Source organism: Nerophis lumbriciformis, linkage group LG32, assembly GCF_033978685.3.
Source record: "Nerophis lumbriciformis linkage group LG32, RoL_Nlum_v2.1, whole genome shotgun sequence".
NCBI lineage: Eukaryota > Metazoa > Chordata > Actinopteri > Syngnathiformes > Syngnathidae > Nerophis > Nerophis lumbriciformis.
The window spans coordinates 6,594,238-6,617,367 of record NC_084579.2 but is presented as its reverse complement, the minus strand read 5'-3'; the positions used below and the strand labels follow the sequence as shown (position 1 = coordinate 6,617,367).

The following is a 23,130-nucleotide window of genomic DNA, read 5'->3' as shown; positions in this document are numbered from 1 at the left end:
GCTCTGGCACTGATCATACAGGGAGCGGACTGCCACAATCAGACAGTCCGATACCCCATACTCTCTGAGCACTCCCCACAGGACTTCCCGAGGGACACGGTCGAATGCCTTCTCCAAGTCCACAAAACACATGTAGACTGGTTGGGCAAACTCCCATGCACCCTCAAGGACCCTGCCGAGAGTATAGAGCTGGTCCACAGTTCCACGACCAGGACGAAAACCACACTGTTCCTCCTGAATCCGAGGTTCGACTATCCGGCGTAGCCTCCTCTCCAGTACACCTGAATAGACCTTACCGGGAAGGCTGAGGAGTGTGATCCCACGATAGTTAGAACACACCCTCCGGTTCCCCTTCTTAAAGAGAGGAACCACCACCCCGGTCTGCCAATCCAGTGGTACCGCCCCCGGTTGTACGAACCTGCTCAAATCACAAAAAAGGGTCAAGGTTTCGTCAGAGTTCCTCAAGAGGTTATTAAAGAAGGCGGAAGGCAAGAAAAGCAGCTCACACTCCAGTCCAAGGGAGCAGAGTCGAATAATGCTAGAGTTTGCAGTGTTCACTTCCTTAAAGGTTTGTTTGACATACTTTTAACGGTTATTAGTTCCCATTTAAGTATTATCTTGATATTATTTGTATTTCTTAAACACACGTTTGCTACGAGTGTTTAGAAAAGCACCAACTCGGCGTCTAAATAAAAGGAAGCAATTGGGAGCAAAATCTAAAAGCTTTGACCAAAGGCAGCAGTCTTAAATAAAGCTTTCAGCACATACACAATGTTGATATCTATAGTTATATTTTAATAAAGACGGGGAAAAACACGCTGCTTGTAAACGTTACTTACAACAACAGAAACAAACATGGCTTAGACGCAAAGTTCAATTTTGAAATGCAACCTTACCCGAGCAAAAACGATGCATGTTTACCCGGGAGAGTCTTAATACCAATTTCCTTGACCCAGCCACACAAAGAAGTTGTAGACCTCCATGCTTTTCCAAGTTTCCATCTGTTTTGTCGCGTAGCATGGCGTCTGGAGCACAATAGTCCGATTTGTCTGAGAAAGCGACCGACGTGTAACCTTTGATATCACTCAAAAAATATTGTTTTGATAAAACTATAGGGATCTGCAAAGTTAGATTTTTTTTTGTTCGTCTGCTTTTTGCAGGAAGATTTAAGCCTCTTTTGTACTCCGATAGTTTGTGCGCAGCTTGCTGTACAACAGCCATCTTGGTTTGGTTGACCAACACTTCCGGAAAGAAGTCACATGTCGGAATACAAGCAATAGGATATAATTAGAGTAGGTTATAAATAGCATAGGTTAATAGAAATAGATAATAAACAGAATGTAGTCCAAATAGAATGTAAACAGTGTTTCCCGGAGATTGCCAAACTATTTGTGGCGGTATGGCCACGTCAACATGACGTCATCGTATAGTGCTATGACGCTTGTATTTTTCTTAAAATGGGTAAAAATGATGCGTCTTAAAATGTATCGAAATACAAATCTGTTATTAGTATCAACTAAGACGGTCAAAAATGAACACATTTAACTGATGCAATTACTGACAGGAAATGATCGCATTAATCGTGTATACATGCAGAATATTTTCACAACGTATTTTGACTGTACATGCTAACGCAGATGGTTACATAAAAGATGGTGCAGGTTCTTATTTGTCTTAAGTGTCCGCCCTGAGATGGGTAGGTCGTGAGTTCAAACCCCGGCCGAGTCATACCAAAGACTATCAAAATGGGAGCCATTACCTCCCTGCTTGGCACTCAGCATCAAGGGTTGGAATTGGGGGTTAAATCACCAAAATTATTCCTGCTGCTCACTGTTCCCCTCACCTCCCAGGGGGTGGAACAAGGGGATGGGTCAAATGCAGAGGGTAATTTCACCACACCTAGTGTGTGTGACTATCAGTGGTACTTTAACTTTTAACTTTATGCGGTCAGTGCAAAGATGATTTAGGAGACTCTGACTGGTGTACTATGGTAAACTTTACTTCAAAGTACACCCAGATGGGGCTTTAGATAAAACTATTTCAAAAAAGTAAGTTTTGAGGAAAATAAGTTACAAGAATTTAAGTAAAACATCAAAAAAATACATGACAATGAATTTGCATTTGTGTCCAAATATTGGGCTCTTTTTTAAGTTAATTTAAATTTGCAAGCGAACAATAATATAAATCATTCATCCAAATTCAAAAGCGTGATTAATCTGATTTTTAAAAAATCTGATTTGACAGCACTATTTTTTTTTCTACATTATATTGTTTTGCTGCTACACCCCGAGACTCCTTTTTAGAATTTTCTTTGTTTCTTTTAAAAAACGAAAACGGCGCAGAGTAGAGATGCGCGGATAGGCAATTATTTCATCCGCAACCGCATCAGAAAGTCGTCAACCATCCGCCATCCACCCGATCTAACATTTGATCAGAACCGCACCCGCCCGTTGTTATATATCTAATATAGACGATGCAAGGCATTAGTGAGGTTATAAAGCTTTTGCCTGTTAAAGAAAGGAGACTGATCCAATGCAGCACAGACATTCGCGTGCCACGCTGTCACGACCCAGACGCACACCAGTGCGCAATCATATGGGAGCCGCGCTGAGCGCACCTCCAAGCGCGTCTCGCTGCCGGCGACGGCCGGGTATGGGCCCGACGCTCCAGCGCCATCCATTTTCAGGGTTAGTTGATTCGGCAGGTGGGTTGTTACACACTCCTTAGCGGGTTCCAACTTCCATGGCCACCGTCCTGCTGTCTATATCAACCAGGGTGAGCCCCACCCCATTTCGTGAGCGCACTGCGCGCGGAGTGACCCCTGTTACGCGCCCCCGGCAACAGGGGTGGCGGGCAGGTAAGCTGCACGGGCGGAGCGCGCGGAGTGACCCCTGTTACGAGCCCCCGGACACGGGGGTGGCGGGCAGGTAAGCTGCTTACCTGCTGCGCGTAACGCCGGCTGCGGCGAAGGCGGACGAGGCGGGGTGTCGGTGCGGTGGGCGCGGTGGTGACCCTGGACGTGCGTCGGGCCCTTTTGCGGATCGCCTCAGCTACGGCTCCCGGTGGGGCCCTCTCGGGGGAAGGGGCCTCGGTCCCGGACCCCGGTGAGGCGTCCCTTCTCCGCTCCGTAAAAGTGTCCATCTCCTTTTTTTTTTTCTTCTGTTGTGGCATATGCTCGTTTTTCGTATGTGGGTAACAACATTTAACTATGTATATATATTTCCGAATTGGTTTAACTGCCACCCGCCTGAATCTATTTAAAATCTAATTTTTTTTTATTTCAACCGCCCGACCCGACCCGACCCGCGGATAAAATCTAATTTTTTTTTATTTCATCCGCCCGATCCGCGGTTGTGCCCGCAAACCGCGCATCTCTAGCGCAGAGCTTTTTGGGAGACATCACCGTGTCCATCACCATGTCCTCTATTGTCCACAGGTCAGACGCCAGCAGTCCAACATGGCGGCGGCATCGTACGACCAACTGCTGAGGCAAGTAGAGGTGCTGAAGATGGAGAACTCCAACCTACGACAGGAGCTGCAGGACAACTCCAATCATCTGAGCAAGCTGGAGACGGAGGCGTCCAGCATGAAGGTTAGTCCGAGGTGGTGTAGAATAAATAGATTGTAAGGCGCACGAGCGGAAAAGAAGACAAACGAGGGATGTTTAAGGTGGTGAGGTGCCAGTTCTAGTTGACTTTTACAGTAGTACAACTTATAATGCTGGGAAAACACAGCTGTTTGAGATTTGACTGTTTATTTCTTTTGACTTTACTTTCAGTTGTTTCCAGACTCTCACCAGCATTTTTGTGCTTCCTGTCCCAACAACACACACTCCCTCTCATGTCCTGTTTCCTTTTTCCTGTCTGTTGTTGTTGCTTGGCGTCATGGCTCCGTATGAACATTGTCCGATACATTGTTTCGTACGACATTAAAGACTTCAGTGTTGCTGTTTCTGTGGCTCACGGTGGGCTGTTGTTACTGGCAAGGATGAGTCTGAATGCAAGAATGATGCATTTGATGCATCACACCAGATGCTGACTTGGGCGTCGCTGTGCATCTAGTGATTGTAGAGGTTAGTATTGGTTGTACAGTAGTACCTCAACTTCTGAGCTTAATTGGGTCTGTGACATAGCGCTTAACTCAAAGCATTTGTATCTAAAATCATTTGTCATTTAAATTAATTGCAATCAATTTAATTCGTACCACCAAAACAATACAATTTCCATCCATCCATCTTCTTCCGCTTATCCGAGGTCGGGTCGCGGGGGCAGCAGCCTAAGCAGGGAAGCCCAGACTTCCCTCTCCCCAGCCACTTCGTCCAGCTCCTCCTGGGGGATCCCGAGGCGTTCCCAGGCCAGCCGGGAGACATAGTCTTCCCAACGTGTCCTGGGTCTTCCCCGTGGCCTCCTACCGGTCGGACGTGCCCGAAACACCTCCCAAGGGAGGCCTTCGGGTGGCATCCTGACCAGATGCCCGAACCACCTCATCTGGCTCCTCTCGATGTGGAGGAGCAGCGGCTTTACTTTGAGCCTCCCCCGGATGACAGAGCTTCTCACCCTATCTCTAAGGGAGAGCCTCGCCACCCGGCGGAGGAAACTCATTTCGGCCGCTTGTACCCGTGATCTTGTCCTTTCGGTCATGACCCAAAGCTCATGACCATAGGTGAGGATGGGAACGTAGATCGACCGGTAAATCGAGAGCTTTGCCTTCTGGCTCAGCTCCTTCTTCACCACAACGGATCGATACAGCGTCCGCATTACTGAAGACGCCGCACCGATCCGCCTGTCGATCTCACGATCCACTCTTCCCTCACTCGTGAACAAGACTCCGAGGTACTTGAACTCCTCCACTTGGGGCAAGATCTCCTCCCCAACCCGGAGATGGCACTCCACCCTTTTCCGGGCGAGAACCATGGACTCGGATTTGGAGGTGCTGATTCCCATCCCAGTCGCTTCACACTCGGCTGCGAACCGATCCAGTGAGAGCTGAAGATCTTGGCCAGATGAAGCCATCAGGACCACATCATCTGCAAAAAGCAGAGACCTAATCCTGCAGCCACCAAACCAGATACCCTCAACGCCCTGACTGCGCCTAGAAATTCTGTCCATAAAGGTTATGAACAGAATCGGTGACAAAGGGCAGCCCTGGCGGAGTCCAACCCTCACTGGAAACGGGTCCGACTTACTGCCGGCAATGCGGACCAAGCTCTGACACTGATTATACAGGGAGCGAACCGCCACAATAAGACAGTCCGTTACCCCATACTCTCTGAGCACTCCCCACAGGACTTCCCGGGGTACACGGTCGAATGCCTTCTCCAAGTCCACAAAGCACATGTAGATTGGTTGAGCAAACTCCCATGCACCCTCAAGGACCCTGCCGAGAGCATAGAGCTGGTCCACAGTTCCACGACCAAGACGAAAACCACACTGTTCCTCCTGAATCCGAGGTTCGACTATCCGGCGTAGCCTCCTCTCCAGTACACCTGAATAGACCTTACCGGGAAGGCTGATAATACAATTTGAACACGTAAAATGCCTTTTAAAAAGAATAAACTTTTAGAAAATATTGTATAAATCTCATACAGTAGAATGTACTACTAACTACTACACAAGGACTTAACGATCAACGGTAGAATGATAAACCTCTGTACAACTCACGACAGACAGTATTACAGTTTTAAATTAAAATTATCGTAAAACCGTGATTGCTAACTCACTGTCTTCCTTACGATGCTTGGAAAAACGAAGTTGTCAATCTCTAGGTATTAGTTAATTCTAGCAACTAAGACCAGATGTTTTGGGCGGATCTTACGGGGTTCACACGGCAACTAATGGCAGAGATGCTTGTAACTTAAATTTAAGCTTGCAACTTAAAGGGGAACTTAACTTTTTTGAGATTTTTGCATATCATTCCCAATCCTTATGTAAGACAAGAACATATGTTTGTCATTTATTAGGCATTCTAACAAGTAAATCAATGCGAGGCAAAGTCTTTTTACAATGGAGCCTGTGGGTGTCGCTCTATTCTGTCTATAAAGCGCTTAAAAAAACATTCAAGACTTCGATAAACGTTTTATATACACGCCGTAAGTATATATGTAATGTAACAGGCACATCAATTATAACATGTACCGTATTTTTTGGAGTATAAGTCACACCGGAGTATAAGTCGCACCTGCCGAAAATGCATAATAAAAAAGGAAAAAATATATATATAAGTCGCACTGGAGCCCGGCCAAACTATGAAAAAAACTGCGACTTATAGTCCGAAAAATACGGTAGTATTTATCTATTTTGCTCATTCTAAGCATACGGCGCCGCATTAATTTAAAAAACACACAACATACACTTTTTTTCCTTCAACATCACTTATTACTACTCACTGCAGACTTCATGAGCGCTAACCAACATATTAAAACATCATTTACTGTACAATGTCTGCTGTCACTGGGACTGTTAGGATGTTGATATATCCCCGTTTGGATGAGGAATGAATCCTAATCTTCACACACAAAAAAAGGAGGTGGAACGATGCGTTTTTTCAGGGGGTTTTTTCCGCCATTTCCGGGTCAAAGTGTACCAACTTCTCAGTTTGTCCACATCATTTTACTATCCAGGTGAAAGACATGATTTATAATCAAGAATAAACTGTCACAAGCTCTGAGGCGATGCAGGAGCTTACCAGCTGATGACTCATCAATGCGCCACTAAATATAAGTCAATAACAATATTGCTAATACTTAGCTAATGTTCAGGTCACGAAATGTAAATGGAGTAATGTGGCGCTTTTTGGATTGTTATTTATTGAGTTTTAATGTCGAAATAGACGCAATGATGTCATAGCTCTTATCGACTCTATTGTAAGCAGGCTTTTATTAACGTTTGTGTTAGAATGCATTAATAAAGACGTGGGTTCTTGTCTCTCATAAGGATTGTGAACTATAGGCAAAATTCCAAAAACAGTGCAATTCCCCTTTTAAGCATAACAATGGCAGAGAGACAGCTCTTATTTCAAAACACTCTTGAGTTGAGGTACCATTGTACATGCCAATGCCATCACTCCCCTTCAGTTACATACAATTACCACCTTCAATGATAGAAAGTAATAGAAATAATGTGCATAGTCAAAACCCACAGCATACTGGCTCCTAAATATGCCACATATAATTACTGCTGTCACTGTGCTGTGTGCAGACCGCATATGAGGAATTGTAAACACGCAATCATGTAGAGACAAATCACTTGCCCTTGTGTTTACAAGTAAAATAAGTTATTTTGCTATAGGAAGAATATATACTGTATATTACCAAATAAACGCCCTTGGGCAAATAACCGCCCATGTCCTAATAACCGCCCGGGGTCTGACCCCATTTTGTGAATTAACCGCCTCTTCCTAATAACCGCCTATGTCCAAATAGCCGCCCATGGGCTGTTATTTGCATGATTTAGATTAAAATGCTACTGGGGTTGCATTTGCGGCAGTATTATTTTTTTGATGGTTTTATAGAGTACTTGGTACCATAATTTTATTTTTCCTGTATGCTGCTTTATTTAAAACTTGGAGTACTGTAGCCTTTATTTTATTTAAGTGACAGTATTATTGTTCTGTTTTGATGGTGGGTTTTGTACTTGAGTACTTGGTACCATAATTAAATTTTTCCCGGTAGGCTGCTTTATTTAAAAAGTTTATTTATTTTTAGTGTTGGTATTCTATTTGACAATTGTTGCACTACTGCCATGTTGAGGCCTTGTTGATCTCTTGTCTTTTGATAGCCTACCTCATGTTGATCTCTTCTTTTTTTGTTTTGTATGTTTACAATAGCTTTAACATTTAAAGTTTTTTGTACGAAAAAAAATACTGGACAGTAACCCTTGTAACCAAATAATGGCCTGGTGCAGGCTGGTGCAAAAATAAATAAAAGCCTTGTGCAAATAACCGCCTGCTTCTTTTAAACGCCTGTCTCCAAAATTGATTTTGTGAAATAAACGCCCGGGCTACTATTTGGTAATATACGGTACATCTGTTCTATATGAAAGGTATCCTTGAAGGACTTCTGCTGAACAAAAAAATAAATCAAATGATGGTTGATCTATTATTAAGTTATCAAAGATAGCGTAAATACATGAACATCTTGTGAAACATTTTTATAGAATCTCTGAGTAAGTCTTTCTCTCATCAGTGAAGATGACGAGGATGAGGCTATGCTTGTAAATGAAGTTCCACAAAAGGAGTTGCTCTTAAACGCTTACAAAGCTTCATTGTCTGACTGAGGACACGCCCCCCTCTCATATGGGAAGTCAATCACATTTCTCTATCTCGCAAACAGGAAGTACTGAAGCAGCTACAGGGTAGCATAGAAGAAGAGTCTGGGGAGGCGTCTGGCTCTCAGCTGGAGCTGATAGTGAGACTGAAAGGTAAAAAAATACACACGCACACACACACACACACACACACACACATGGTCTAACGCTCAATCCTCTGCAGAAATGAGCCTGGAATCTGCGGGTTTTAAGGCCAGGCAGAGGCCTCCCGTGCCGCATTCTTCCTCATCCAGCTCGGCCTCTTCTAGTGGAGCAGCCGGAGGTTCTATTGGTTCTGCTTCGTCAGTCCCCAGGAGAGGACCACTCTGCGCGTCCAGAGACGGTCATGAGCGCTGCCTGGAGGAGCTGGAGAAGGAGAGGTAGTGCTGTGGCAGCAGTTTGTAACCATGGTAATAACATCACTGCACTATTACCAACGCTGTCCTGCTCTGTGATTGGCTGTGGCCACCGACAGGGCTCTCCTATTGGCTGAGCTGGAGAAAGAAGAGAAGGAGAAGGGATGGTACTACGCTCAACTGCTCAATTTGACCAAGAGGATTGACAGTCTGCCTCTCACTGAAAATGTAAGCAATCCACTAACCTGCTTTTTGCAGTGCATTGTGGGAATTGTTTTTTTGAGGACTAGGGACACACGCACACACCATGTGCTTACGGTTCAAAGAAATCAGTCATTTATTATTGGCATTATTATTATCATTATACTCCTCATTGTCTTGTAATTAAAATACATTTCCAGTGGTCTTTATTAAAATGAATAGAAAGAAAGAAAAGAATCCATCAAGTCAAAAACATGAAACTTGCTCAAAGCTCGCTAACTCCACAGTACATTCATGGATGTATTAAAGTCGGGTTAAAGGAAAAGTCAATTAATTCATGCAGTTTTCCGGACCACGGGTCAATGAATTATGACAATGAAAATCACTTTCATTTTTAAATGACATCACATGTTAGTTTCAATCAAGCTTGTGGTTTGTGCGTGTTTGTTGTCAGTTCACACTACAGACCGACATGAGTCGTCGTCAGCTGGAGTTTGAGGCTCGTCAGATCCACTCGGCCATGGAGGAGCAGCTGGGCTCCCGTCAGGAGATGGAGAGGAGAGCTGAGGTCCGTCCCGAGTCAAGTCTGTGTGTGCTCAATTGTCCACACGCTCATTCTGCTTGTGTGTTTGCAGGCTCGTACGTCTCGTATTCACCAGATTGAGAAGGACATCCTGAAACTGGGAGCTCGACTCCAGGTAGCGTGACCCTCCCCAATCCCAAAGCTCCTGCCACATGTTGCTGGTACTGATCCATTCTTTGTGGTTATGTATGTCCAGGTGGAGACATCGCAGGCTGCCAGTGACAGTGGCGTCTTGGGGGTTGCTCAGGTGAGCGTCTCTGTAAGCAGATGTTTAAATTGCTGTGATACAGCTGTATACTCATGCAGGCCTCGAATTTTAACTTTTTAAGGTCAGGGCAAGTGTTGCCTAAAAGGAGGGCTCATATTTTAGGGCACCAAGGCAAACATTATTATTATATATATATATGAACTTGTCATCTTTTTGTCATTACATGATGCCTTTATCTCTATTTTTGCATTTTGATAGAGGGAGGTATTTCTTTTAATTATTTATTCATGTTTTTAAGTTATGTACATTTATATGTAGATGCTGTATCGGGACAGATCCATTAAGAGTTTGAGCAGAAATATGTCATATAGGAATTAACTATACACATTTAACAAAATGATGTCACATGAATGGTTTTTGAAGTAACACCTTTATGACATGAAAAAAACATGGCGTTTATTTTTGATATTAATATACAACTCAAAGCAGTTTGGCTAATGAAGATGAAGTCTAATAAACAAGCGTTGTTCTTCTCCAACAACGCCTCCTTGTCGTTCAGTGCAACAGTTTGACGAAAAAAAAATAGTGACACCTCTCACATCGAATACACAATCTTCACACCCAGCGTTCAGTTCGATGAGATGACAAAACAATTTAGCCAGTGTTGATGTTATTTGAACACTGATACAGTTTGTAGTTAAAGGACAAGTAAACATCCCAGTAAACTAAAGACTTTATAAACAAGTTGTGACAATGTTTACGACACATCACCTGCTGCATGTTTCCTTACGTCATTAGCTCTGTCTCAGCAGCTGATGTACGCTGTATTGAGAAAATGAAAGCAACATCAAACAGTTTTTTCCTTCGCTGTGTACTTTTAGTGTGGGGACAAGTGCGTCTGTCTCCAATATTGTCCACACCTGTTGCCATTTAAACGCAGCAGTGCGCTCTTAAACGCACGGTGGGAAGCGAGGGAAAATGACGTTAAACCAAGTGCTTGGCTCCGTTTACTCCGAGGGGAAATCTCCGGAGCAAAGTCCGCGTAGCTTGTCCGCCACAATTATCAAGCCAATCGATGCTAGTGTGCATGCGCCTGACTTCTTGTTGTCTAAAATGCATGAATAAATTACATTTTTTCGGTAATTCAAAAATTAGACGGTATTACTAACCGTCGGGAATTATCATTATACCGTTTATTGTTACATCCCTTGTCCATTAACAAGTAAAAAGTCAAGGGCAGTCACGGCAACAACAATGTTGATACATTTTTTAGGGTATTGCGGCAAGTCACAAGGGCGGTTGCCGCGTTAGCTGTGGTTAAATTCGAGCCCTGCTAATGTCATGTTTCCCTGCAGAACACTGGTGCGCGGCTGGACCACGAGCCGGCAAATGAGACGGCCTATTCTGTGCCTCGACGAATCACCAGCCACCTTGGAACAAAGGTAAGCACCTCCCCAAACATTAAAGGGGAACATATAATCACAATTTCAGAAGGGTTAAAACCATTAAAAATCAGTTCCCAGTGGCTTATTTTATTTTTCGAAGTTTTTTTCAAAATTTTACCCATCATGCAATATCCCTAAAAAAAGCTTCAAAGTGCCTGATTTTAACCATCGTTATATACACCCGTCCATTTTCCTGTGACGTCACATAGTGAAGCCAACACAAACAAACATGGCGCATAGAACAGCAAGGTATAGCGACATTAGCTCGGATTCAGACTCGGATTTCAGCGGTTTAAGCGATTCAACAGATTACACATGAATTGAAACGGATGGTTGTAGTGTGGAGGCAGGTAGCGAAATTGAAGAAGAAACTGAAGCTATTGAGCCATATCGGTTTGAACCGTATGCAAGCGAAAACGAAACGACAGCCAGCGACACGGGAGAAAGCGAGGACGAATTCGGCGATCGCCTTCTAACCAACGATTGGTATGTGTTTGTTTGGCATTAAAGGAAACTAACAACTATGAACTAGGTTTACAGCATATGAAATACATTTAGCAACAACATGCACTTTGAGAGTGCAGACAGCCCATTTCAGGCGCGCTAAGAACATATATTTTTCCACGATTTCAGCACTCGGGTTAACCATACCTAAATAGACACAAAATACTGCATTACACAAGACTACCCGAATGTACTCGAATGATTGAAAAAAATAAATGTTTTTAAGCTAAATTATTGGTATCAATCAATCAATCAATCAATCAATCTTTATTTATATAGCCCTAAATCACAAGTGTCTCAAAGGGCTGCACAAGCCACAACGACATCCTCGGTACAAAGCCCACATAAGGGCAAGGAAAAACTCACCCCAGTGGGACGTCGATGTGAATGACTATGAGAAACCTTGGAGAGGACCGCATATGTGGGTAACCCCCCCCCCTCTAGGGGAGACCGAAAGCAATGGATGTCGAGTGGGTCTGACATAATATTGTGAGAGTCCAGTCCATAGTGGATCCAACATAATAGTAAGAGTCCAGTCCATAGTGGGGCCAGCAGGACACCATCCCGAGCGGAGACGGGTCAGCAGCGCAGAGATGTTCTCAGCCGATGCACAGGCGAGCGGTCCACCCCGGGTCCCGACTCTGGACAGCCAGCACTTCATCCATGGCCACCGGACCTGTGCCCCCCCCCCCCCCCCCCCCCCCCCCTCAAGGAAAAGGGGAGCAGAGGAGAAAAGAAAAGAAACGGCAGATCAACTGGTCTAACAGGGGGGCTATTTAAAGGCTAGAGTATACAAATGAGTTTTAAGATGGGACTTAAATGCTTCTACTGAGGTAGCATCTCTAATTGTTACCGGGAGGGCATTCCATAGTACTGGAGCCCGAATAGAAAACGCTCTATAGCCCGCAGACTTTTTTTGGGCTCTGGGAATCACTAATAAGCCGGAGTTCTTTGAACGCAAATTTCTTGCCGGGACATATATAATGTATAATAATTTACGTAAAACCGCGAGTAATGAATAAAGTTTTCATCAATTAATATATTCTGTAGACATACCCTCATCCGCTCTCTTTTCCTGAAAGCTGATCTGTCCAGTTTTGGAGTTGATGTCAGCATCTGCTTTGAGTGTCGCAGGATATCCACACATCCTTGCCATCTCTGTCGTAGCATAGCTTTCGTCGGTAAAGTGTGCGGAACAAACGACTGACCATTTCGTCGGCTTTCCCCACAGCCTCGTATTTTGAACAAATTTCGTCCAATTTCTTGCCACTTTCGCATCTTTGGGCCACTGGTGCAACTTGAATCCGTCCCTGTTCGTGTTGTTACACCCTCCGACAACACACCGACGAAAGTGAGAAAATGGCGGATTGCTTCCCGATGTGACGTCACGTTGTGACGTCATCGCTCCGAGAGCGAATATTAGAAAGGCGTTTAATTCGCCAAAATTCACCCATTTAGAGTTCGAAAATTGGTTAAAAAAATATATGGTCTTTTTTCTGCAACATCAAGGTATATATTGACGCTTACATAGGTCTGGTGATAATGTTCCCCTTTAAAGGTGTTTCATTAGTCAGTGACAGTGTGTGTGTGTGTGTGTGTGTGTGTGTGTGTGTGTGTGTGTCCCTGTAGGTAGAGATGGTGTACAGTCTTCTGTCCATGTTGGGCACTCACGACAAGGACGATATGTCCCGCACGCTGCTGGCCATGTCCAGCTCACAGGACTCGTGCATCGCCATGCGCCAATCTGGCTGCCTGCCGCTGCTCATACAGCTGCTGCATGGCAATGACAAGGACTCGCTGTTGCTGGGTAGGCATCACGGTTTGCACGGGAATCTACTCCGCTCAAGAATCTCCTTCCCTCACTTCCCTTTGTTGCGCGTTGCCAAGGTAACTCTCGCGGAAGCAAAGAGGCTCGTGCGCGAGCGTCCTCGGCGCTGCACAATATTGTGCACAGTCAACCGGATGACAAACGGGGGCGGCGGGAGATCCGAGTGCTCCACCTGCTGGAGCAGGTGCGTCATTACTGCGAGGCCTGCTGGACTTGGCAGGAGAACCACGAGAGAGGCGCCGACCAGGAAGACAACCCAAGTGAGTGATGTCACTCACGCTTGGCGTGCACAAAACACTGTCTCACGTGCATGCTCATGTCTGTGCTTGCGTGTTGCAGTGCCATCGCCTGTCGACCATCAGATCTGTCCCGCCGCGTGCGTCCTCATGAAGCTGTCCTTTGACGAGGAACATCGGCACGCCATGAACGAGCTTGGTGAGCTTCTAGCATCCAAACAGAAGCTAATAGCTTAATAGCAAATTAAAGTGGAACCTCGATTTACGGACCAATTAAGTTCGTAAATTGAAACGTTTGTATACTGAAGAAAATGTTTCCATCAACAATGTTAACATAATGGGTTCCAGCCTTGTCAAAAGTCCATATTTTAGTAAAGGTTTGAACACAATATAAAGTCCTATACAGCAGTAGTCCCCAACCACCAGGCCACGGCCCGGTGGTTGGTAAGATATTATTAGATATATATACCCGGTATATATACAGTGGGGCAAAAAAGTATTTAGTCAGCCACCAATTGTGAAAGTTCTCCCACTTAAAATGATGAGAGGTCTGTAATTTTCATCATAGGTACACTTCAACTGTGAGAGACAGAATGTGAAAAAAAAATCCAGGAATTCACATTGTAGGATTTTTAAAGAATTTATTTGTAAATTATGGTGGAAAATAAGTATTTGGTCAATAACAAAAATTCAACTCAATACTTTATTGCCAACAAAGGTTATATTACAGAGGTCAAACGATTACTATAGGTCTTTACCAGGTTTGCACACACAGTAGCTGGTATTTTGGCCCATTTCTCCATGCAGATCTTCTCGAGAGCAGTGATGTTTTGGGGCTGTCGCCGAGCAACACAGACTTTCAACTCCCTCCACAGATTTTCTATGGGGTTGAGGTCTGGAGACTGGCTAGGCCACTCCAGGACTTTCAAATGCTTCTTACGGAGCCACTCCTTCGTTACCCGGGCGGTGTGTTTGGGATCATTGTCATGCTGGAAGACCCAGCCACGTTTCATCTTCAAAGCTCTCACTGATGGAAGGAGGTTTTGGCTCAAAATCTCACGATACATGGCCCCATTCATTCTTTCCTTTACACTGATCAGTCGGCCTGTCCCCTTAGCAGAAAAACAGCCCCAAAGCATGATGTTTCCAACCCCATGCTTCACAGTATGTATGGTGTTCTTGGGATGCAACTCAGTATTCTTCTTCCTCCAAACGCAACGAGTTGAGTTTATACCAAAAAGTTCTATTTTGGTTTCATCTGACCACATGACATTCTCCCAATCCTCTGCTGTATCATCCATGTGCTCTCTGGCAAACTTCAGACGGGCCTGGACATGCACTGGCTTAAGCAGGGGCACACGTCTGGCACTGCAGGATTTGATTCCTGTCGGCCTAGTGTGTTACTGATGGTAACCTTTGTTACTTTGGTCCCAGCTCTCTGCAGGCCATTCACCAGGTCCCCCCGTGTGGTTCTGGGATTTTTGTTCACCGTTCTCATGATCATTTTGACCCCACGGGATGAGATCTTGCGTGGAGCCCCAGATCGAGGGAGATTATCAGTGGTCTTGTATGTCTTCCATTTTCTGATAATTGCTCCCACAGTTGATTTTTTCACACCAAGCTGCTTGCCTATTGTAGATTCACTCTTCACAGTCTGGTGCAGGTCTACAATTCTTTTCCTGGTGTCCTTCGACAGCTCTTTGGTCTTGGCCATAGTGGAGTTTGGAGTCTGACTGTTTGAAGCTGTGGACAGGTGTCTTTTATACAGATAACCAGTTCAAACAGGTGCCATTAAGACAGGTAATGAGTGGAGGACAGAAGAGCTTCTTAAAGAAGAAGTTACAGGTCTGTGAGAGCCAGAGATCTTCCTTGTTTGAAGTGACCAAATACTTATTTTCCACCATAATTTACAAATAAATTCTTTAAAATTCCTACAATGTGAATTCCTGGATTTTTTTTCACATTCTGTCTCTCACAGTTGAAGTGTACCTATGATGAAAATTACAGACCTCTGTCATCATTTTAAGTGGGAGAACTTGCACAATCGGTGGCTGACTAAATACTTTTTTGCCCCACTGTATATTTATATTTATATTTATATTTATATTTGGATGGTGATTGTCGCCCTTCAGGTGGTCTTCAGGCGGTGGCAGAGCTGCTGCAGGTGGACTGCGAGATGTTGGGTCTCAGCGGCGATCACTACAGCGTAACACTGCGACGATACGCCGGCATGGCCCTCACCAACCTGACGTTTGGAGACGTTGCCAACAAGGTCTGAGGACCGCGTTGTTCCATTTGTGTGCATTGTTTTTTTGTCTCCACGTCCCTAAACGCCATCTTTTTATTCTGCCTCAGGCCACGTTGTGCTCCATGAAGGGCTGCATGCGGGCCATGGTCACCCAGCTGAAGTCTGAGAGTGAAGATCTCCAACAGGTGTGTTTTTTTTCTTACACTTTTTTTTTTTTTTACCTTCAGCACAATGTTGAGCCTTTGTGTCAATCACGGCTCAGGTGATTGCGAGCGTGCTGAGGAACTTGTCATGGCGAGCGGATGTAAACAGCAAGAAGACTCTGCGGGAGGTGGGCAGCGTGCGAGCGCTGATGGGCTGCGCTCTGGAGGTCCAGAAGGTGAGTCACATGTTTCCTCTATCTGACATGGCTCTTTGTGCTCAGGTGGCTCATCAACCTCGTGTTCTGCTTTTGGCAGGAATCTACGCTGAAGTCTGTACTGAGCGCACTCTGGAACCTGTCGGCGCACTGCACGGAAAACAAGGCGGACATCTGTTCGGTGGACGGCGCTCTGGCCTTTTTGGTGGGAACGCTGACGCACCGCAGCCACACCAACACGTTGGCCATCATCGAGAGTGGCGGCGGAATCCTGAGGAACGTCTCCAGCCTCATCGCCACCAATGAGGTGTACAGGTGAGCGCCCTCGTCCGTTATGTCACACTTCATGGGCTATGAAAGCTAACGGCGCATGCGTGCGGTCTTTCAGACACACCCTGCGAGAACATGGCTGCCTGCCCACACTCCTGCAGCACCTCAAGTCTCACAGCCTGACCATCGTGTCCAACGCCTGCGGAACACTCTGGAACCTGTCGGCACGCGACGCCAAGGACCAGGAGGCATTGTGGGAGTTGGGCGCCGTTGGAATGCTGCGCAACCTCATCCATTCCCGACACAAGATGATCGCCATGGGGAGCGCCGCTGCCCTGCGCAACCTGATGGCGAATCGCCCAGCTCGCTACAAGGACGCCAGCGTTGTTTCGCCGGGGGCTGGGGCGCCATCGCTGCACGCCCGCAAACAGAAGGCGCTGTTCAATGAGCTGAATGCCCAGCAGCTGTCAGAGACTTTCGATAACATTGACAACCTCAGCCCCAAGGCGGCGCACAGGAAGGTGCGGGGCTCTAATGGTAGCAGCAGTGGAGCGCCAAACGCCACACGCTCCTACACGAACACGCCGGTGCTGTCCAGTCCCAAAAACGCAGACGGGTCAAAGCGAAACGGTGACGACACGACGTATGTGCGACCCGTCTTCTCGGGCAGCGTGCGAGCATCCAGCGACAGCCTCAACAGCGTCACCAGCGCAGACGGCTACGGCAACCGTGGAAAAACTAAACCGTCTTCCGAACCGCTGTACTCCTCAGACGACAGCGGTGCCAACAGGTGCTGCATTTACAGGAAGTACCCAGCCGACCTGGCTTTAAAGATTCGCAGCGCTAACCACATGGCGGACGATGACGGTGCCGAGTTAGACACGCCCATCAATTATAGTCTCAAGTACTCTGATGAGCAGCTGAATTCTGGGCGGCAGAGTCCCAGCCACCGCGGCAGGACCGAGGCCGACGACGATGACGAGCAAGCAGGCAGGCTGAGGATGAGAAGTGACGGCCCTACATCTATAACCGCCAACGCCCGCATGACACAGTCACCGCCCTCGCGCTACGTCACGGCCACATCCAACTATGGCGCTGACACCACACCCGAGCAGCCAATTGACTACAGCCTGAAATACGGAGATGTTTCACGCAAGCCTTTGTTTGAAGCCCAAGATGCTGCTGACCCCTCCCTGCCTGCGCCCCCAGCCGCCTCCGCAAGTAAGCCCCGCCCACCTTCTCAAGCTCCCAGCCGCTCGGCGCCAAAGAGCAACCAGGAGTCCACACAGACTTACTGTGTGGAGGACACGCCCATCTGTTTCTCTGGAGGAAGCTCACTGTCCTCCTTGTCTCCCGAGGAAGAAGAGGAAGATGCAGAGGTCATAGGGAGGAAGAGTCGAAGGGCGAACGCGGTTGGCAACGACTTCTCGGCGCTCAGCGTCAGTGAGAAGGAAGAGCAGCAGAGTATGAGGCATCAGAAGGAAGTTGAGATCCAGACAGCCGCCGAGGTTCCCGCCACTCGCGGACGGCGGGGGCACCACCACCACCACCACCACCACGGGCACAGCCACCATCACCATCCTCATCAGCACCAGGTGACCTCATCATCGGGCGCCAGGACCCCGAAAAGCCCGCCTGAGCAACCTTACGCTCAGGAAACGCCACTGATGTTCAGTCGCTGCACGTCGGTCAGCTCCTTGGACAGCTTCTCCACGTCTTCTATTGCTAGCTCTGTGCGCTCCAGCGAGCCGTGTAGCGACATGCCCAGCGGCGTGATCAGCCCCAGCGATCTGCCGGACAGTCCTGGACAGACAATGCCACCCAGCCGTGCCAAAACGCCCCCGGTGGCGGCGCCGCCTCCTCCTCCAAGGAGCACGGAGGAGGAAAAGGTCAGCAAGAAGGAGGCACAGGAGAGCAGTGCGGACGTTCTGCTGCACTTTGCTACTGAGTGCACTCCACACGGTTTCTCGTACGCCTCCAGTTTGAGCGCGCTCAGTCTTGACGAGCCGTTCATCGCCCCCCGCATGAACGAGGAGGACGTGGGCAGCAAAGAGGTCGGGGAGGAGTCGGACGATGATGACGACACACAGATCCTGGAAGCGTGCATCAATATGGCCATGCCTAAATCGTCACGAAAACCAAAGAAGCCACAGCAAACGGCTCCAAGCAAACCCAGCCAGCTTCCTGTTTACAAGCTCCTCCCTCCTCCGAGCCGCAGCCAATCGCAGCACAGGAAGGACCTGCTGGCGGCGGAAGAAGTGCCTCGCGTCTACTGTGTGGAAGGAACCCCACTGAATTTTTCCACAGCCACATCGCTCAGCGACCTCACCATTGACTCACCGCCGAACGAAGTAGCCAACGCGCCTTTTGCTCCGCCCACCATATCCCAGAGACAACGCACCGCAATTCCTGAAGGCGAGAACGGGGATGACATCCTTGCCGAGTGCATCAGCGCCGCCATGCCAAAAGCCAAACCCAGGAAGTCGGTCCGAACTTCATCTAACACCGATCCAGTCCACACACCGCCCAACCCGCCTCCTCCACCGGCCCCGCCCCTTTTCAGTCCCCAGCAGCACAAGAAAAAGCCCACGTCACCGGTGAAGCCTATGCCCCAACGTGCCGCGTACACCAAAGTCAAACCAGGCTTTGCCTTCGACTCGCCGCATCATTACACGCCCATCGAGGGCACGCCATGTTGCTTTTCTCGCAACGACTCGCTCAGCTCGCTGGACTTTGACGAAGACGACAAGGACGAAGACAAGAAAAGGAAAGAGCAGAACAAAAAGAACAAGCAGCAAGCAGCGGCCATCTTCCCACAAAGCAAAGCTGCTACAAACCCGCCCACCATGGACGAGAAACAGAAGTTTGCCATCGAGGACACGCCCGTCTGCTTTTCGCGGAACTCCTCCCTCAGCTCTCTGAGTGACATTGACCAGGAGAACAACAACAAAGAGTTTGCGGCGCCAGACCGTCAAAATGGAAGCAAAGAGGCCGCAAAGGCTCCCCCTGGTCCTCCGGCGCCGGCAGACTCTAAGACCCGCCCATCTGCAGCTTGCAGCTACACCCCCAAAGCCTTCCACGTAGAGGACACGCCCGTGTGCTTTTCTAGGAACTCGTCGCTCAGCTCGCTCAGCATCGACTCGGAAGACGACTTGCTGCAGGAGTGCATCAGCTCCGCCATGCCCAAGAAAAAGAAAAAGACCACCGCCGTTGCCGCGCCGCCGCCTGCTGCCGCATCACCGCCTGCCGCTCCAAAAGCAGACGACAACATTCTGGCCGAGGAGGAACCCACGGAGGTGCCAAGAAGCCCCGTCTCCCCAGATTCTGAGTCTTTTGATTGGAAGGCAATTCAAGAAGGAGCCAACTCCATCGTCAGCAGCCTCAACGCCGCCGCCGCTTCTTCCCTGTCCCGCCAAGCGTCGTCAGACTCCGACTCCGTGCTGTCACTCAAGTCTGCCGGTTCGCCGTTCCGCCTACGGCGCACCAGCAACAACGCTGAAGAGGCTGAGGAGGAAGGGGAGGGGCTTAAGACAAGAGCGAAGATTGTGAAGCCGTCTGCGGACACAAAGAAGGAGGAAGACGAGGAGGCGAAGTCTGTGAGGGGCGGGAAGAAGGTATACAAGAGTCTAATCACTGGAAAGCCTAGGGCGGAGCTAGCAGCAAGGGGGCGGAGCAAACCCAGAGCAACTGTCGCGGCTAAAGCTCCAGGAAGCGGTGACGGAGGTGGCTCTTCACGGGATTCCACACCGTCACGCTCTTCCCAGAGAGGAGGAAGATCCTCACAGCTGCCGCGCACAACGTCTCCAGGTAGCGCAAAGGCGGTCCCCAAAGCCGCCAAACAGAGCGCAGGTGCGGCGAGGGGCGGGTCTAGCATCACACGGAGCGATTCCGCCTCTAGGATCAGTGGCGCCACAGTCGCCAAGAAGCAGAAGGCGGAGCCCGAAAAACCCACGCTGGTCCGTCAGTCAACATTCATCAAGGAGGCACCCAGCCCCACCCTGAAGAGAAAGCTGGAAGAATCGGCGAATGCGGCGTCAGTCGAGTCCCCGTCTAGCCCGGATGTGCCGCCGGCGGCGTCCAGGAGACAGGACACGACCCGGTCCCACTCAGAAAGTCCGTCACGCCCTCAAGACGCCACATCGTCTCGCTTTAGTCGCACGGGCACCTGGAAGCGTGACAGCGGCGGAGGAAACGGTGGCAAACATTCGACCTCATTGCCACGCGTGGGGACATGGAAGCGCACAGGAAGCTCGTCCTCCGTGCTCTCCGCCTCCTCCGAGTCCAGTGAGAAGGGGCGGAGCGAGGAGGAGGCCAGCGCGAGGTCCAAAGGAACATGGCGAAGGGCTAAAAGTGCCAGCGGCGTCGCCATAAACAGTTCCGACAACTCTGAGGAGGTGTGGGTGCGTCTTGAAGACTGTCCCGTAAACAACCCACGCTCATCATCCTCATGCTCTGCTCGCTCTCCAACCGCCGCCAACGCCCCGCCTGTCATCCACAGCCCCGCCCCTTCTAAAATCCCCTCCTCCTCATCCTCGTCCTCTTCCAACCTCAACTTGCGTCAGAGCTGTGAGAGCCTGGATGACAAGCCTCCGCCCGAACGCCAGCAGCAGCAGCAGCAGCAGCAGCGAGGTCAGCAGCGCAGCGGCACTGTGGCCGCCAGGGTCAGCCCCTTCAACTACACGCCAAGTCCCAGGAAGAGCAACCCCGACATTACCACGCCGACCACCACCACCTCCACCACCTCATCGTCATCTGCTGCCAGCTCATCGACCACGCCCACACGGCCCTCGCTCATACCCACCCCTGTCACCAAAAAACGGGACCCCAAGGGTGGCGAAGGCGGTGGCGGCGAGCGTGGCTCGTACATCGTGACGTCCGTATAAGAAAAACTGTATTTAATATAGCCCCGCCCCTTTTCCCTCAAGGAATCCACTATTAATGTTTTTTTACCACAGTGATGTGTAGCGCTTAGCTCCGCCCCCCCGTCATCTTCCTGCATGGCCCTGCCCCTTTATCACCACGGTGACGCCAAGACGATTCTGGACTCATTCTACGTGACGGACTTCCTGTCAGCTGACTGTAAACAAAGACATAACTTATTAATTTAAATATAAACGTTTCACCTTGATTGTCACTGTCAACATGTACGGAAGAATAAAAGTCAACATTCTAGCTGAACAATTCCCCGTCTTATTTCCATGGGCATCTTTTGTCAGGAGACACTCTGGAACGTCTAAAACACACAGTAGGTAAGGTTGTATTTGTGCCTCATACCTGTGAGAATCCTGTGACTTAAAAGCATTAAGGAGTGGGACTAGCTGCTGTGTGCTCAAACAACCACCAGGGACCATCTGTGGGCAGATAATACTCATATTTTTCTCTTTCTGACTTATCAGGTTGCTAGTGCATTTAACTGAAGGACGAGGGAACACCACAACCTTACCTACTGTAATACACACTAATTGATCGTTCAGACAGGAAGTGAGGCTTTTGCTTCTCTGACGTCACCTCCAGCCAAAGACCGCTAGCATTTAGCACGTTAGCAGGTAGCTAATGTCCAGTCAGGATGACCAACTACTTTATTTTATGGAGGTTCGCCACAAACGTCTTAAGTGCACACCGCCACCCATTGTATCGGAGTGTGTTTCCTGCTGTAAACTAGCATGCTTTTACTTTGAAGGCTAGACTGAACCTGAATGTGCGTGTGGGGGAGAGACAGAGCCAGATTTAGCAAGTTGGCGAGATGTTAGAAAAAAATAACACAGGTTACAGATAGAGATGTCCGATAACATGGGATTGCTGATATTATCGGCCGATAAATGCTTTAAAATGTAATATTGGAAATGATCGGTATCGGTTTCAAAAAGTAAAATGTATGACTTTTTAAAACGCCGCTGTACGGAGTGGTACACGGACGTAGGGAGAAGTACAGAGCGCAAATAAAACTTTGTCACATAATATCTACGGCTTTTCACACACAAGGGAATGCAATTCATACTTGGTCAACAGCCATACAGGTCACACTGAGGGTGGCCATATGAACAACTTTAACACTGTTACAAATATGTGCCACACTGTGAACCCACACCAAACAAGAATGACAAAACATATTTCGGGAGAACATCCACACCGTAACACAACAGAACAAATACCCAGAACCCCTTGCAGCACTAACTCTTCCGGGACGCTACAATATACACCCCCCGCTACCTCCTAGCCCCCCCACCTCAACCCCGCCCACCTCAATCTCCTCATGGTCTCTCAGGGAGAGCATGTCCCAAATTCCAAGCTGCTGTTTTGAGGCATGTTAAAAAAAAAAAAAAAATGCACTTTGTGACTTCAATAATAAATATGACATTTTTTTCCATAACTTGAGTTGATTTATTTTGGAAAACCTTGTTACATTGTTTTAATGCATCCAGCCGGGCATCACAACAAAATTAGGCATAATGATGTATATATCGGTATCGGTTGATATCGGAATCGGTAATTAAAAGTTGGACAATATCGGCAAAAAAGCCATTATTGGACATCTCTAGTCACAGACTAAGTTTCTATCTATACATATTTACGACTAACTAGCTTGAGCG

At 47.9% G+C, this 23,130-nt stretch overlaps 1 protein-coding gene across 2 annotated transcripts in view; it reads left to right on the top strand.

The window, feature by feature from the left end:
* The window catches only part of apc (APC regulator of WNT signaling pathway), a 28,275-nt gene extending 6,554 nt beyond the window's left edge, over positions 1-21,721 (top strand). For both annotated transcript variants that reach the window (XM_061927093.1, XM_061927092.1), the window contains 16 exons: positions 3,437-3,592; positions 8,330-8,417; positions 8,488-8,683; positions 8,779-8,887; positions 9,315-9,428; positions 9,496-9,558; positions 9,640-9,690; positions 11,007-11,093; positions 13,230-13,407; positions 13,488-13,688; positions 13,768-13,863; positions 15,797-15,936; positions 16,020-16,097; positions 16,175-16,291; positions 16,371-16,585; positions 16,659-21,721. In XM_061927093.1, coding sequence (XP_061783077.1) covers positions 3,458-3,592; positions 8,330-8,417; positions 8,488-8,683; positions 8,779-8,887; positions 9,315-9,428; positions 9,496-9,558; positions 9,640-9,690; positions 11,007-11,093; positions 13,230-13,407; positions 13,488-13,688; positions 13,768-13,863; positions 15,797-15,936; positions 16,020-16,097; positions 16,175-16,291; positions 16,371-16,585; positions 16,659-21,423 — 6,633 coding nt within the window. In that variant the 5' untranslated portion in view covers positions 3,437-3,457 and the 3' untranslated portion in view covers positions 21,424-21,721. The remainder of the gene's footprint in view (positions 1-3,436; positions 3,593-8,329; positions 8,418-8,487; positions 8,684-8,778; positions 8,888-9,314; positions 9,429-9,495; positions 9,559-9,639; positions 9,691-11,006; positions 11,094-13,229; positions 13,408-13,487; positions 13,689-13,767; positions 13,864-15,796; positions 15,937-16,019; positions 16,098-16,174; positions 16,292-16,370; positions 16,586-16,658) is intronic.
* The last annotated feature ends 1,409 nt before the right edge of the window (positions 21,722-23,130 follow it).